The following is a 16,696-nucleotide window of genomic DNA, read 5'->3' as shown; positions in this document are numbered from 1 at the left end:
ACAGCAGTAAAATGCTTTCAAAATGACTAACTTCAGGGTTACATTTACATAGAACATAGAACAGTACAGCACAGATCAGGCCCTTCGGCCCTCGATGTTGTGCCGAGCCTTGTCCGAAACCAAGATCAAGCTATCCACTCCCTGTCATTCTGGTGTGCTATTGTGCCTATCCAATAACCGCTTGAAAGTTCCTAAAGTGTCCGACTCCACTATTCGTTCAGAGATTGTGGTCTTCGCTGGCTACGCCTGCAGTTATTACTCATCCCCAATTGCCCCTCCAAAGGTGGTGGTGAACAGAGTTTTTGAACCATTGAAGTCCATGTGGTGTTGATACACACACAGTGCTGTTAGGGAGGGAATTCCAGGATTTCGACCCAGCGACAGTGAAGGAATGGCCAATATATTTCAGTGTGGTGAGTGGCTTGGAGGGGAGCCACCAGGTACAGAATAAGGTTCCCTCTACTCTGTCCCCATCAAACACTCCCAGGACAGGTACAGCACAGGGTTAGATACAGAGTAAAGCTCCCTCTACTCTGTTCCCATCAAACACTCTCAGGACAGGTACAGCACAGGGTTAGATACAGAGTAAAGCTCCCTCTACTCTGTCCCCATCAAACACTCTCAGGACAGGTACAGCACAAGATTAGATACAGAGTAAAACTCCCTCTACATTGTCCCATCAAACACTCCCATGACAGGGACAGCATGAGGTACGATACAGAATAAAGCTCCCTCTACCCTGTCCCCATCAAACACTCCCAGGACAGGTACAGCACGGGATGAGATACAGAGTAAAGCTCCCTCTACACTGGCCCCATCAAACACTCGCAGGACAGGTACAGCACAAGGTTAGATACTGAGTAAAGCTCCCTCTACACTGTCCCCATCAAACACTCCCAGGACAGGTACAGCACAAGGTTAGATACAGAGTAAAGCTCCCTCTACATTGTCCCATCAAACACTCCCAGGACAGGTACAGCACAAGGTTAGATACAGAGTAAAGTTGCTTCTGTACTGTCAAAATTAAACATTCCCAGGACAGGTACAGCATGGGGTTAGATACAGAGTAAAGCTTCATCTACACTGTCCCCATCAAACACTCCCAGGACAGGTACAGCACAATAATAATAATAATCGCTTATTGTCACAAGTAGGCTTCAATGAAGTTACTGTGAAAGGCACAAGGTTAGATACAGAGTAAAGCTCCCTTACACTGTGCCTGTTATTTAGTTTTCTCACCTTTATGGGCGGCAGGGTTTCCTGCTCCAAGGCAACGTTGATCCTCTTGACGGCCACGCGCTTCCTCCTGCGTCTCAACACCGCATAGATCTGGACATAAACTAACAGCGTCACGATGAAGGGAACGTAGAAGGAGACAATAGAGGAGTATAGGACAAAAGAAGGGTTCACGATGGCACAGATGGTCTCATCCCTTTTATCTAGAACAGGACAGAGCACATTTATAATCTCCATAATAACATAGAATTGTATTGGGTCTCTGAAGGAGTTGTAATTCAAGGATAGCAAAGATGTTACCAGAGTTTACAGGCCGGGTTCTTTTCTCTGAGGAGGGGTGTGAGGGGGGAGACTTGATTGAGGACTTTAAATTGATGAAAGGGGTTGACAGAGATAAGGGGCAGAATTCTCTGTTCCTGAGACCCCCCCCCCCAGAGAGAGATCGAACCCCACCTTCACCCATGCCGGCACGCATACAGGCCGTCATGGCCGGGTACCCTAGCCAAACCCCCCCCGGGAGAAAGTTGCTGACAATCGCCGTGAGAGGGGGAAGACTGGAGGGAGACAGCGTTTCCTCACTGCACCCGAACAGAGAGCACTGGGCGTGTTCGGTGGGCCAATGAAAGGGCAGTTAACGGGGCAGAGGTCAGCATCAGGCGAGGAGGTGAGACCCCTCTGAGTTGCGGTTCCCCATGGCACGTGTGTCACCCCACTACCACACCTCCACCGCTCCACTCACACCTCCCCCACAACCCCACTCCACCACCACAACCATCCATGGCCGCGGTCCAATCATGCGCCTTGTCTTCTGTCTAGCAGGAGCTCTTGGCGATGAAGTGGGCCCTTCTGTGCCCCCTGCCCCCAACCACAAGTGGAGAGCAGCGACAATGGGGGCACGGAGAGCAACGGGAGCCCTCGACCCGCATCCCATGACACCCCAGAGCTTGAGTCCATTGATGACACTGATTTCCCGTCACAGCTGTCTCCAACACTCTCCATCATCCCAGACACTCACCTCGGCTGGGCATCCAGGGCACTATCTGGTGCGCACCACATACGTGCTGCGGTATAACAGGTCAAGGGGGGGGGGGGGGGGGGGGGGGGGCGGACGGGGGAGGGCGGACGGTTGGAGGGCAGGCCGACCCCAGGGACTTGCTGCCGTCCAGACGGGTTTTGGGCTTCTGTAACGAACAGTGTCTCAATTGTGGAGATTCAGTTGCTGATCAGGGACTACATGCGGGGTTGTCAGCGAGCATCCAGCAACTGTAGCCACATGGACACTGCAGCGGTGCTCCAGAGCCTGGCCCAGTCACAGAAGGCCATGGCAGAGGGTGTCAGCGGCGGCATTGCCTGGGCACTAACCAGCATTGCGCAGACAGAGGGACGTGGTGCAGTCACTGGCTGATGTGGCACAGACTTAGAAGGTGGTGGCACAGTCACAGTGTGATGTGATCCACTCCCTGTGCTCCATGGCCGTGAGAATGGAGATCCTAGACAAAACGAGAGCGGGTCTCCAGGACTGGCAGCACCACGTGGCGATAGCTCTGCCCACACCCCCGTCCCGCCCCATGGAATAGCTCAGACAAATCAGGCACCCCAAGGGAGGTGGAGGTGATGGGGCCCATGCCAGTGACTCCCACAGCGGAGGTGCCAGAACATCACAGTGCCTCATACTCCCTGTGCCCTCACCGTTCTGTCCCTGGGCAGTCGGCAGAACCGGGACACCCGAGCAGCAGCCGGACCCATCCAGGCTTGATCGCCAGAAGATGGTCTCCAAAAAGGACCTAGATCACAGGGCGGAAATCACAGCAGGCCACCTCCATTCCTGATGTACCGCCTGGGGATCTACCTCGGGCCCGTAAGGCCAGAAAGGTAGACCCCAGTTAGGTTGGCATGGGTGCAGCATACAGCAAAGCAATAGGGACTCGAGCACAAACCTGCTCACCATCCCCATCCGCTCACCCACCCTCCGTCACTCCAGGGGTTCGGTGGGACTTTGTGAAGGAATGGCCAGTATGCATGCAAGGAATCCACAGGCGGACGGGGGAGAGTGTTACCATAGGCAGGAGTCAGACATTGTCATCGCAGAGCAGGTCACCATCACCCTCCATTCACATGTACCAAACCCGCTGTTACTGCCAACCCAGAGCCTGCACCCTGTAGTGAGGCAGATAGGAATCGGGGGGTGGGGGTTGAGAGGGTGCTCATGGGAGGGAATGGCGGCGGGCGGGTAGGATGGGATGTCCACGCCGCTGGCAGGCCCACTTGTCAGTAAACCTGGAAGCCATTAGACCGTTGCATGGCCTCTTCCCCCTGCCCCCCAGCCCCAACTCTGGTTCTTTTCTCCTGCTGCTGGGAAGCAGTTTCTCCTTATTGACTTTATTCAAACCCCCCTCATGATTTTGCAAGCCTCCATTCAATCTCCCCCAGAACAATCCCAGCTTCTCCCAGTCTCCCCAACATTCACTGAAGTCCCCGGTGGCTGGGAATGCAGCGAGAATTCTCATGTCCCCTTCATCCCACTGGTCCTCCACTTACCCGGGTGGTTCTTCATCCCGAAGAGCAGCGGGCAGGAGATTGCAAAGGACAGCACCCAGACTGTGGTTATCATCAGGGTGACTCTGCGCCTTGAGCTGTAACGGGTGTTGTAGAGCATCGGCATGGCAACCGCTGTGTATCTGCGAGGGGGAGGGTGGCAAAACAAGAAACGAGTTAGAGCCGGCAGAGTGAAGCGAAACATTCTTCAACAAGCTAGGCGAGGAGTGAAGCCAAGGAAAGCAAGTTCAATGGGCCAAATATCCTTCTCCAGCCTGAAAGTTCCCATGCCATGGCAGCCAACGATCTTGAATATACTCAGCGACGGAGCACCACGGCTCTCTGGGCTCAGGAATTCTCAAGATTCACCACGCACTGAGTGAAGAGAGTTCTCCTCATCTCAATCCAAAATGGTTGACACCTTATACTGAGAGTGTGACCCCTCCCCCACCCCACTGAGGTCTCTACTCTCTGGCCTGTGGAGCGGGAAACAGGCTTTCACTGCTGGAGTCAGGGAATTAGGGAGTTAGGGGTTGGGATGGAGTTAGGGAATTAGGGGTTGGGATAGGGAGTTAGGGATTTAGGAAGTTGGGGATTGGGGGTAGGGAGCTAGGAGTTTGGGAGTGGGGGAAGGTTCGGGGGCGGGGGGGGGGGTTGTTCGGGAGCGGAGGGGGATTCAGGAGCTGAGGGGCGGGGTTTAACGAGTTGGGTTTAGGGGGTTTAGGGTTATGAAGTTTTGCTTAGGGTTTAGTGTTAAGGAATTGGCCTTGGGGTTTCGGATTAGGGATAGGGCATTAGGGATAGGGCGTTAGGGAATAGGGCGTTAGGGAATAGGGCGTTAGGGAATAGGGCATTAGGGAGTTAGGGATAGGGCATTAGGGTATAGGGAGTTAGGGATAGGACATTAGGGAATAGGGAGTTAGGAGATAGGGCATGAGGGAATAGGGAGTTAGGGGATAGGGCATTAGGGAATAGGGAGTTAGGGATAGGGAGTTAGGGATAGGGAGTTAGGGAATAGGGAGTTAGGGCATTAGGGAATAGGGAGTTAGGGATAGGGAGTTAGGGATAGGGCTTTAGGGGGATAGGGTGTTTGGGATAGTGTGTTAGTGTTAGGGAAGGGAATTTGGGATGGGGGTTTAGCGATACAGAGTTCGGAGTTGGGGATAGGGTTAGGGGTAGGGAGCTGCGTTTACAGGTTAGGTTTAGGGTTCCGGTTTGGAATAAGGGTCAGAGTGAATGGTTAAGGGTCAGGGTTAAGGTTTCGGAGTTAGGGGTCAGGATTTATGGTTGGGGTCAGCTTTCGGGTTTGATGCCAGGGTTGGCGGTATGCTAAGAGACCCAAAACTGTGCACAGTTCCCCAGGTTCGGTCTTACCACAGCCCTGTGTAATTACACTGAGACTTCTTTACTTTTATACACCAATCCCTTTGCAATAAATGCTGACATACCATCGACCTTTCAGGTTCCTTGTTGTAGCTGCATGTTGACTTCCAGTGTTCCATGTACAAGGACATCCAAATCACTCTGTCCCCTGTTTCTACCCAAGATCATGAGTGGGGCAGCTTCTCTCATGGGAGGGCCTGTTTGGTCTCGAAATGAGGGGAGGGGATGTGGGGTGTGGAGGAAACCTGGACGATGCACAATAGGAGGGCCAGGAACCATGAGTCTGCATCTCACTGCCCATTGGGCCTCGCCGAACCCATGCCACCCCTCCCAAAACTAGGGAGCCCAGGGAAAGTATTAAATAAAGGAGGAAGGTGGGGTGGGGATGAAAGGGGGCAGTGGGCCTGAGCAGGGGTCAGCGGGTGAAGGGAGGGAGGAAAGATCTAGTTACCTGCACTCTTGTGCAGTTAAGCGGGCACTCCATGACAATGGCACACGTGAGCCATGTGCCCTTGCGGAGCCTCAATGTGCTTGACTCCAGATGGGCATCCAATGACAACAGAGCCAGGGCAACCCAACCGCTCCTATTTGAGCTCTGATACCGGCAATGTCCACTGGGCAGAGCAAATTAAACCCATTTTTCCCAACCCCTCAGAATCTCACAGCAACGGAGGTTATTCCTTTCCCACCACCTGCCCAGTTAGCCTCCGACAGAATCCAACGTACATCCTGACCGGTCAACCTGGCTCACCTGACGGAAAACATATGGGGGGTGGGGTGCGTGCCATTGCTGGCAGATGAGGGATTGATAGTCTTGAAGGCCGACATTCCCAGGGTTGGACTCGCCCCTGCCTGAACTAGTCGCACAGGCGGCTCGGAGAGTAACCATGGTACAACTATGCACACATTTGGCAAAGGGGGAAGGATGGGCTGGTTGTGTTTCAGAGAGTAGCCATGATGTGGAGATGCCGGCGTTGGTGAGCACAGTAAGAAGTCTTACCTGAGGAAGGAGCAGTGCTCCGAAAGCTAGTGATTTGAAACAAACCTGTTGGACTTTAACCTGGTGTTGAAGACATCTTACTTCATCTTGTGTTTCAGAGAGGGTGGGGAGGTCCTTAAATCTGCACCAAATGGTGAGTTCTCCCTCGCCTTGGACCGATATTTATCCCTCATCCAGACAATCTGGGTCATTTTCATGTTGCTGCTTGTGCACAAACTGGCTTCTGCATTTCCTAGGAATGCCGGAAGCTGAGAGGAAAGAGGGTTTCCATATATCGGGACATAGAGAAGATGTTTCCACTTGTAGGGGAGGTGAGACCAGAACTAGAGGACCATCAAAATTAGATGGTCACTAAAAGGGGGAGACAGTGACAGAGTGGTAACCTCAGACCTGGTAATCCCAGAGGCCCAGGCTATTTCCCTGGGGGACACAGGTTTGAATCTGACCCACGGCAACTGGTTCAATTTAAATTCAACCAATTAAATCTGGGATGAAAAGCGAGTCTCAGTAATGGCCATAAAAACTCCAATTGTTTTACTGAAGGGCCTTCAGAAGAGAGAACTCTTTTACAGGCCTACAGCAATGAGGTCAACTCTAACCCGAAAAGGCCACTCAGTTCATATGAACAAGGACAGGATTGGCCATTCAGCCCCTCAATCTTGCTCCCCCATTTAACAAGATCATGGCTGATCTGATAGTGACCTCAAACCTGCATCCTACTGACCTGGTAACCTTTCACCCTCCCGTTGTTAATGAAAAATATATCCAGCTCTGCCTAAAAAATATTCAAAGGTTCAGCTTCCACTGCCTTTTGTGGAAAGAGACCCTCAATCCTCTGAGTGAAAGAATTCAACTCATCTCTATGTTAAATGGGCGACTCCTTATTATTCAACAGTGACTCCGGGTTCAAGGGCAAAGCTGACATGGCCAACAACACCCACATCCCTAAAAAAAAAAAATCCGGTGGGGAATTCAGGAGAACCTTCTTTACCCAGAGAGTGGGGTGAATGTGGGACTGCTCCAACAGGGAGTGGGGAGAATGTGGGACTTGCTCCCACAGGGAGTGGCGGGAATGTTGGACTCACTCCCATGGGGAGTGGGGAGAATGTGGGACTCATTCCCACAGGGAGTAGGAAGAATATGGGACTCGCTCCCACAGGAAGTGGTTGAGGTGAATAGTGTTGATGTATTTAAGGGAGAAGCTGGATAAACAATGAGGGAGAGAGGAATAGGAGATGGTGATGGGAATGATGGAGAGAGGGCTGGGAAAGGAGATTGGTGTGGAGCAGGAACATTGGCATGGAGCAGATGGGCTGAATATGACTGAACGGTTACCGGTTACCTGTCGATGCTGATGGCACACAGGTTGAGGATGCTGGCTGTACACAACATCACATCCAGTGTCACAAAGATGTCGCAGTGAATCCAGCTGAACTGCCACTCACCGACCACCTACAATAACAGCACAAAGAACATCAGGAGCAGCAGCTCATGGCCAGAGCGTCCTCCCTTCAAACCCAACCTGTTCCAAGATGGCAGAGTCCCCGATAGCCATACTGACATTCCAGAACTTGAGGGGTTTAGACAGTGCCTTCCACATGGGTTCAGAGCTGTAAGGTTAACTCTGGTTCTCTCTACATGGATGCTAGATTTTTCACCATTTTCTGTGATTATTTCAGATCGCCAGCATCCACATTATTTTCTTCCTTGACTTTCTATGAGTTCTGCGGGAAGTGAAGTCACTTTGCCCCAATGACAATTCAGAGCAGTGGGTTCGAAGATGGAGTGGTGTTGGGAGTAGGTTGTTGCTGGTGAGAACAGACCCCAAAGACCACCAAGTAATCCTACCCCACCCACTTAAACTTGCCACGACCAATTAAGTTGATGAGAATTAATGGGGAGAATGGTCGAACCACTGTGATCATCCAACCTCAATTTTATAATTCTCATCCCTGTTTTCAAATCTCTCCTTGTGCCGAACTTCCTCCAAACACAACCCTCCCTATCTCTGTAACTCCCAACAGTCCCCACAACCCTCCCTATCTCTGTAACTCCCAACAGTCCCACAACTTTCCCTAGCTCTGTAACTCCCAACAGTCCCTCCAGTTTCCCTATCTCTGTAACCTCCTGAAGTCCCTGCAACCCCCCTATCTCTGTAACTTCCAACAGTCCCTACAACCCATCTATCTCTGTAACTTCCAACAGTCCCTACAACCTTCCCTATCTCTGTAACCTCCTGAAGTCCCCACAACCCCCCTATCTCTGTAATTCCAACAGTACCTGCAACTTTGCCTATCTCTGTAACCTCCTCCAACCACAACAACCCTCCCTATCTCTGTAACTTGCAACAGTCCCTACAACTTTCCCCATCTCTGTAATCTTCTCTAGTCTCAACAAACCTCCCTATCTTTGTAACCTCCAGCAGCCCCTACAACCCTCCAGCTCTATGTAACCTCCTCCAACCCCTACAATCCTCCCTTTGTCTGTAATCGCCTCCAGCCCCTACAATCCTCCCTATCTCTGTAACCTTCTCCAGCCCCCACAACCCTCCCTACCTCTGTAACCTCCTCCAGTCCCTACAACCTTCCCTTTCTCTGTAACCTCCTCCAGCCCATACACACATCCCTATCTATGTAACCTCCTCCAGCTTCTATAGCCCTCCCTATCTCTGTAACCTTCATCAGCCCGCACAACCCTCCCTCTCACTGTACCCGCCTCCAGCCCATACAGTCCTCCCTACCTCTGTAACTTCCTCTGTCCCCACAAGCCTCCCTACCTTGTAACCTCCACCAGCCCCTACAACTCTCCCTATCTCTATAACCCCCTCCAACCACTACAACCCTCTTTATCTCTGTAACCCCCCTCCAGCTCGTACAACCCTCCCTATCTCTGGAGCCTCCTGCAGCCCTTGCAACCATCCCTAACTCCGTAACCTCCTCCAGCCCCTACAACCATCCCTATCTCTGTAACCTCTTCCAGTCCCTACAACTCTCCCTATCTCTGTAACCTTCTCCAGCCCCTATAACCCTCCCTATCTTTGTGTGGTGAATGTATTATAGTAACCATTCACCACTGTACTACATTCACCACTGTACTACATTGTATCACGCTGTTGCCCATGTGGGCTCCACCTATGGACCATTGTACTGTACTACACTGATTGTATCATGTTGGTGCCCTTGTAGGCTCCGCCCCTGGCTCTGCCCCCTTGAGGGAAGGTATAAAGAGCAGCTGCCCTGTAGGTGGCTCTCATTTGCAGAGCAGTCGCAGGCAGGCACTGTTCTAGTCGATTAAAGCCGCTGTTCACTTCAACTCTCTGTCTCGTGTGAATTGATGGTTGCATCACTCCGTAACCTCCTCCAGCCCCTACAACCCTCCGAGATCTCTGTGCTCTTTCAATTCCGGCCTCTTGAGCACTCCCCAATTCGCATTGCTCCACTATTGGCGGCAGTGCCTTCAGCTACCTGGGGGCCCTGAGCTCTGGAATCCCCTCCTTAAACCTCTTCACCCATCTCTCCCTCTGTCTTTCTCCCTCCCTCTCTCTGTCGCTCTCCCTCCCTCTCTCTGTCGCTCTCCCTCCCTCTCTCTGTCTCCTCATTTAAGACATTCCTTAAAAACTGACCTCTTTCACTGAGCTTTTGATCACCTCTCCTCAATAGCCCCTCATATCTCCGGGTTCCGATTATGGCCCGGAATTCTGCGACCATTGGGATTCTCTGGTCCTGCCGGCAGGGCACCCCCTCACCGTGGGTTTCCCGGCACCATGGAGTGGCTTCAATGGGAAATCCCTTTGACAAGCGGCGGGAAGAGAGAATCGCTCCGCCAGCCGAGAACCAGGGGGCCTGGGAGACTGGAGACTTCTCTGCCCGGCTTTCTAACTCGTTCCATTGAACAGAGCAGGGACATTTCACTATATTGAAGACACCGTGGCAAAATAAGTTGTTGAAATTCTAAACTTTTGGCTGTTAGCAGCAGTAGCTACATTGATTTTTATTTGTCATGAGTAAATTATTAACTCCAGCTAGTAAAAAAAGCCTAGAAATGTTCACATTCTGAACATTCAAAATACACGGAGAGAATGTGTTGAATTCACTCTTTCACATCGGTGTTATAAGATCATTGTAACAATCCTCTGCTTCCAGCAGTCACATTAATCAAACTTTGAGAACGTTGCCCGAACACTTGGGTCGTTTTATGCGTTTGTCACTGCGGCACATCGAGACATTACATCTTTATTGGAAAGAGTATAATGCGTGGAAATTGTAGCTCGGGTTAGTTTGGAGATGAGGAGTGTTCCAAGAGATTAAACACGCGTTGACATCTAGATATAATGAAATATAAAGTAGTTTGACAAGGACTACAAGCAGGAATATTACAGTAATTCTAATTTTCCATTAAAACTAATTTTGCCCCAGATTTAATTGTGCGAGAAAAGTGCGATTAGCGCTCCGGAGACGACATTGTACAAAATTAATTCCCCTCGCGGTTGGATGATAATGAATGAATATTTTATCATTTGTGGGCCTTCGTTGCACCTGCTGACAGAATGTTTGCTTTTTTATTTGAAGTACTAATGAAAGCAATTGAGAGGTGGGATTGCAAGATTCATACTTGGATGGACCACACGAGCCTCAGGAAGAGGCCTCATGGCTGCATGAATATCCCAATCTGTGACCATCGTACAGAGGTCGAGGGTTCACGTGCGACAGAGCGGGGAAGCATATTGCGGAGACTGGTAAATCTTCAGTGCAAGCCAGCTCCATCAGTAAAGCAAGTGAGGTGAGGAAGGACTTGTTTTTAAATCACACACACAGCGAGTTGTGATCTGGAAGGTGCTGCCTGATTGGGCGGTGGGAGCAGATTCAACAGGAACCATCAAAAGGGAGGACACTGGATAAATACTGGAATAGAATTTTGTTCCTTTGGGCGCACGGTGATTCAGAGCAGAGGGCTCAAATACATTTTTACCTGCTGACCACTTTGACAGTGGGGTTGTTGCTGGGAGAACACACCCCAAGGATTACCAATTGATTCTACCCCATCCACTCTTGCCACTCACTGCCAAATATGCTCATCAGAATTGATGGGGAGACTGGTTCGAGCCACTATGATCATCCAAACTCAATTTTATAATGCTCATCCTTGTTTCAAATGTCTCCTTGTGCTATCTCCATAAGATCCCCCTGCCTCTAAAACTCTCCCACTCTCTCTAACCTCCTCCAGCCCCTACAACCCTCCGTGTAACCTCCATCAGCCCCTACAACCCTCCCTATCTCTGTAACCTCCTCCAGCCCCTACAACCCGCCCAATCTCTGTAACCTCCTCCAGCCCCTACAACCCTCCCTATCTCTGTAACCTCCTCCAGCCCCTATAACAAACCCTATCTCTGTAACCTCCTCCAGCCCCTATAACAAACCCTATCTCTGTAACCTCCTCCAGCCCCTATAACAAACCCTATCTCTGTAACCTCCTCCAGCCTCTTCAACCCTCCCAATCTCTGTAACCTCCTCCAGCCCCTACAACCCTCCCTATCTCTGTAACCTCCTCCAGCCCCTATAACAAACCCTATCTCTGTAACCTCCTCCAGCCTCTTCAACCCTCCCAATCTCTGTAACCTCCTCCAGCCTCTTCAACCCTCCCTATCTCTGTAACCTCCTCCAGCCTCTACAACCCTCCCTACCTCTAACCTCCTCCAGCTCCTACATCCATCCCTATTTCTAACCCCCTCCAGCCCCTACAACCCTCCCTATTCATATAGCCTCCTCCTCCTCACTACAACGCTGCTTTTGAATTTAAATTCCACAGGTTGCCCCTGTGGGGTTTGAGCCCATGGTTCCCAGAACATTAGACTTGGCCTCGGGATTACTAGCCCACTGGCATTATTACTACACCACTGACTTGCCATTTAATGGGCCGAATGATCTCCTTCTGTGCTGGACCATCCCAAGATGACCCAAGTGAAAAGTGAGACAGACCCGAGGGGCTGAATGGCCTTCCCCTGTCCTGAATGCATTGAGTGCTTTTGGGTTTGCTCTTGTGTTGGGCGCCAATAGGCAGACGTGACCAGGTATCGGAAGCAATGCAGAAAAAAATCTTCTCCTGGCTCTGACTGGTTCCAGGTAGAGAAGTGGAAATGGGGATTTGGGGCCCTTATTTGCACTCCCCTTGGGCGTTTTGACAGGCGGACCTAGCTGACGGTTTTACCTCCAGGTAGACGACCCATGGCATCACCAGCGTGGCCACCAGCAAGTCTGCCACAGCCAGGCTGACTATGAGATAGTTGGTGGTGGTCTGCAGGGCTCTCTCCCGGGACACCGCCATGCACACCAGCACATTGCCAAATACCACCACGAGGATCAGGAGGCTGAGTAGGGCCGCGTAGTAATTATAATGGTGTCGCCATGGCTCGCTGGTCCCGTTGCTCCATTGTCCCAGCCCTCTCGTCTGCGAGTCATTCAGGGCCACCATACTGGGAGCAGCCATTGGCTGTGACCTCTAAACTCTAACCTCCTCGGTCACCTGCAGACGAAAGACGGCAAAATATAATTCTAGAGAGTGGGGGTGGGGTGGGGGGAAGGTGTGAAACAGATGATCCAGACACTGAAGGTAAAGGGGAGGCAATAAAAGCAAAAGCAACCGATTACATTGATCTCAAACCTTTAGTCTGACAGAATGTCCCATGGTGCTTCACAGTATCTTGTGTATTTTGTTACAAACATATACACAGCATCTTAAAGGAGGAGAGAGAGCCAGAGAGAGACAGATGAAGGCATGGCCACCCATGGTGAAGCGATGGGAATCAGAGGATGCTCAAGAGGCCGGAATTGGAGGGTGGATTAAATCAAACAATCTGCTTATTAAACTTCTTGCCGCTAATTGGCGAGATCATGCTGTGCTCAGTACCTACCTCTGGTAGTTTTTAAATCCATAGAATCCTTACAGTGCAAAAGGAGGCCATTTGGCCTATCGAGTCTGCACTGACCCTCTAGACCCACTTCCCGCCCTGTCCCCGTAAGCCCACTTAACCTGCACATCTTTGGACTGTGGGAGAAAACCGGAGCACGGGGAGGAAACCCACGCAGACACGGGGAGAACGTGCAAATTCCACACAGTCACCCGAGGCCGGAATTGAACCCAGGACCCTGGTGCTGAGGCAGCAGTGCTAACCACTGTGCTAGCGTGCCGCCCGTTATAAGGGCTGCCCTTTGGCAGTCCAGTTATTTGCTGTCAAATGTTTTTGAACATAGTATAAACACTGCTTAAATGCGGCATCTTAATCCAATCTAGTTGGTTTTGCGCAATAATAAAAGTAACGGCTGCCAAAGGTGTCATAATCAGATGTCCGCTGGTAACTTAATCCGATTCCATAATAACTGCCTCATAAAGATGTTTATTAAATCAATGAAGCACCTCGTATATCAAGCATTGTGTCCTGACTATGTAAAATCACAAGAAGGATGAATCTTGAGAAGATAATGATCTGAAATCTCTCAGCCATGAGATGAACTGCACAATCTCAGTCCCCAAACTATTGTTAACTCGTTCGTTGTGCATCTACTGTTCTGTGCCCAGAATTCAAGTATTCAATGGATAAGGGACCAAATCACACGGGTCTGCACTGTGCCATCCTAAACCCCCCCCCCCCCCAACCCTCTGGAAACCAGCTCATTCTTCCTCTACATGAACACACCTCGCCTTCTCTACTCTTTAGAAAATCCCGAACCCCCTCCACCAGCCCCCCAGCTTAGTATCCCCTCCAAGTGAACCTCCGATCGCAACAGAATTGACATGAGGCAATCCTACCCGGTATAAACCAGGCCAGCCCTCTGGTAGCCTCCTCTCTCTTCTGAGGTTGGGGGTCAGGGGAGGGAGGAATTGAGTGAGGAAGGAAGTATAGAAGGAAGAAGGAATATAAGAGGAAAGCTGGTCGGGAGGGACGGAGGGTGGGAGGAGGGAATGAAGGAAGGAAGGAAAGAATAATGCACTGGATTCCATCCAAATCCCCCTCCTCTGTATTATGCACTGGATTCCATCCACTATCCAGTGTGGTAAAGTGAGCAGTGTAACTCTGTGAGTCGCCAGAGTGGGCACTGGCACAGGGGGCAGCACAGTTCAATATGGGCTTGTCGTTTTGTTTACTCTATGCCCCTCTGACCAGCTGCCCGTGAGCCGTTTCAGCACTGGGTGAAGAGGGTCTATGTACAGCCACTCCCATACAGCCCATGAAACAGGGGAAAGAGGGAGAGTGAGAGTGGAAGAGAGAGAGAGACAAGGGAGAGAGAGAGAGTGAGAGAGGGCCAAAATTAGGAGGAAGCGCAGAAGAGAGAGAGAGAGGTGGGAGATGGGGGAGAAAGAGAGGGGGAGAGAGAGGAGGAGAGAGGGGGATCGAGCCAGAGGTAGGAGGGAGAGCAAAAGAGAGAGAGGTGGGGCAAGGAGATGGGGAAAGAGGGAGGGGGAGAGAGAGAGTGAAAGAGACGGGGAGGGAGAGAGTGAAAGAGACGGGGAGAGGGAGAGAAGGATAGAGGGGGAGCAAGAGGGAGAAAGGAAGAGAGGAGAGGAGGAGTGAGGCAGGGGGAGAGGGAGAGAGAAAGGGGGAGAAAGATGGGAAAGAGGGCGGAGGGAGAGGGAGCAAGGAGGAGGAATGAGTGAGAAGAGGAGTGAGGCAGGGAAAGAGAAGGGAGAGAGAGAGCGCGAAAGGGGAGAGAAAGAGAGAGGGTGAGAGAGAGTGGGTGGGAGAGAGATAAAGGGAGAAAGAGAGAGTGGGGAGAGAGAGAGAGAGAGAGTGGGGAGAGTGGGGGATAGGGAGAAAGGGAGAGGACAGAGGGGGAGAGAGGGGAGAAGAGACGTAGGGAAGATGAGGGAGACAGCAGAGAGAGTGGGAACGAAAGGGGGAAACAGAGAGGAGGAAAGAAAGGAGAGAAAGAGCAAGGGAGAGAGAGAGAGAAGGACAGAGGCAGGGAAAAAGGGGGTGAGAAAGGGGTAAGAGAAAGAGGAGAAGAGGGAGAAAGAGGGGATGAGAGAGAGAGGGAGGAAGGGAGAGGGGAGAGAAAGTCAGGAGGAGAGGATGAGAGAGAGAGGGTGTAGGTGAGAGCGGATGAGAGAGAGGGGATGAGAGAAAGAGGGAGGATAGAGGCAGGAAGAGAGACAGGAGGAGAGGGAGACTGGGGGAGGTGGGAAGGTGGGAGAGGGAGGTGGAGAAAGCAGAGAGAGCTGTGAAAGAGCACAACAGAAACAAGCAAAAGCTGCCAATGAATAAAAATGGATGGCACACAATGTGGGTGAAGCAACACAATACAACATACGGAGAGACCATTCCACCCATCAGTCTTCTGCTGGAAGTTTAACAGATCTAACAGGGAAGGAAGGAAAGAATAACGCACTGGATTCCATCCAAATCCCCCTCCTCTGTATTATGCACTGGATTCCATCCACTATCCAGTGTGGCAAAGTGAGCAGTGTAACTCTGTGAGTCGCCAGAGTGGGCACTGGCACAGGGGGCAGCACGGTTCAATATGGGCTTGTCATTTTGTTTACTCTATGCCCCTCTGACCAGCTGCCCGTGAGCCGTTTCAGCACTGGGTGAAGAGGGTCTATGTACAGCCACTCCCATACAGCCCATGAGACAGGGGAAAGAGGGAGAGTGAGAGTGGAAGAGAGAAAGAGAGAGAGTGGAGAGAGAGTGACGGGGGGAGAGAGAGAGAGAGAGAGAGAGAGAGAGAAGGCCAGAAGTAGGAGAGAGCAGAATAGAGCGAGGTGGGGGGCAGATGGGCGGGAATAAGAGAGAGTAGGATTCTGAAACGGTTGGGAGAGAGAGAGAGAGATGAGAGAGAGAGAGGGGGGGGGGGGTGGGAAGAGAGGGGAACGAAGCCAGAAGTGGAGGGCGGAGCAGAAGAGGGAGAGTGGGCGGGATGATGACGGGAGAGAGATGTGGTGGAGAGAGCTAGAGGAAGGGGAGAGTGAAAGAGGTGGGGAGAAGAGAGTAGGGGAGAGAGGGGAAGGTGGAGGCCAAGTGAGAGGGAGTGAAGGGAGGGAAAGAGGGAGAGGTAGCGAGAGGGGGGCAAGGAGGAGGAATGAGAGAGAAAGAGCGAAAGGAGAGAGAGAGAGAGAGAGTGGGAGGGAGAGAGATAAAGGGGAGAGAGAGTGGGGAGAGAGACGGAATCTAGAGAGATGGGGTAGAGAGAGAGGGGTGTCAAGGGAAAGGGGGAGGAGAGAGGTAGGGAGGCAGCAGAGAGAGTGAGAGCGGGAGGTGGAAGAGAGAGTGGGGAAGGAGAGAGGAGGAAATAAAGGAGGGAGCGACCAGAGAGAGAGAGAGGACAGAGGGGGAGAGAGAGAGGTGAGAGAAAGAGGGTGAGAGGGGTTGAGAGAGCAGGAGAGGAAGAGAGAGGGGAGAGTGAGACAGGCGGAGGGTGAGAGAGGGAAAGGGAGAGAGAGAGGAAGAGAGAGGTGGTGAGAAAGTGAGGAAGAGGGAGGAGCTCAGAAGCAGGGAGAGAGACAGGAGGAGAAAGAGATTGGGGGAGGTGAGAAGGTGGGAGAGGGAAGTGG

The 16,696-nt window shown here is 51.5% G+C and overlaps 1 protein-coding gene across 1 annotated transcript in view; it reads right to left on the bottom strand.

Annotated features, from left to right (window-relative positions):
* The window catches only part of LOC119974508 (D(2)-like dopamine receptor), a 29,996-nt gene extending 17,348 nt beyond the window's left edge, over positions 1 to 12,648 (bottom strand). The window contains exons 1-4 of the mRNA XM_038813446.1: positions 12,359 to 12,648; positions 7,497 to 7,606; positions 3,775 to 3,914; positions 1,240 to 1,439 (exon numbers count right to left, since the gene is read on the bottom strand). Coding sequence (XP_038669374.1) covers positions 1,240 to 1,439; positions 3,775 to 3,914; positions 7,497 to 7,606; positions 12,359 to 12,637 — 729 coding nt within the window. The 5' untranslated portion in view covers positions 12,638 to 12,648. The remainder of the gene's footprint in view (positions 1 to 1,239; positions 1,440 to 3,774; positions 3,915 to 7,496; positions 7,607 to 12,358) is intronic.
* Positions 12,649 to 16,696: the final 4,048 nt, after the last annotated feature.

The sequence above is a fragment of the Scyliorhinus canicula genome, chromosome 12 (assembly GCF_902713615.1).
Source record: "Scyliorhinus canicula chromosome 12, sScyCan1.1, whole genome shotgun sequence".
Classification (NCBI taxonomy): Eukaryota; Metazoa; Chordata; class Chondrichthyes; order Carcharhiniformes; family Scyliorhinidae; genus Scyliorhinus; species Scyliorhinus canicula.
The sequence above is the reverse complement of the archived record's forward strand: the minus strand, read 5'-3'. Positions and strand labels throughout refer to the sequence as shown.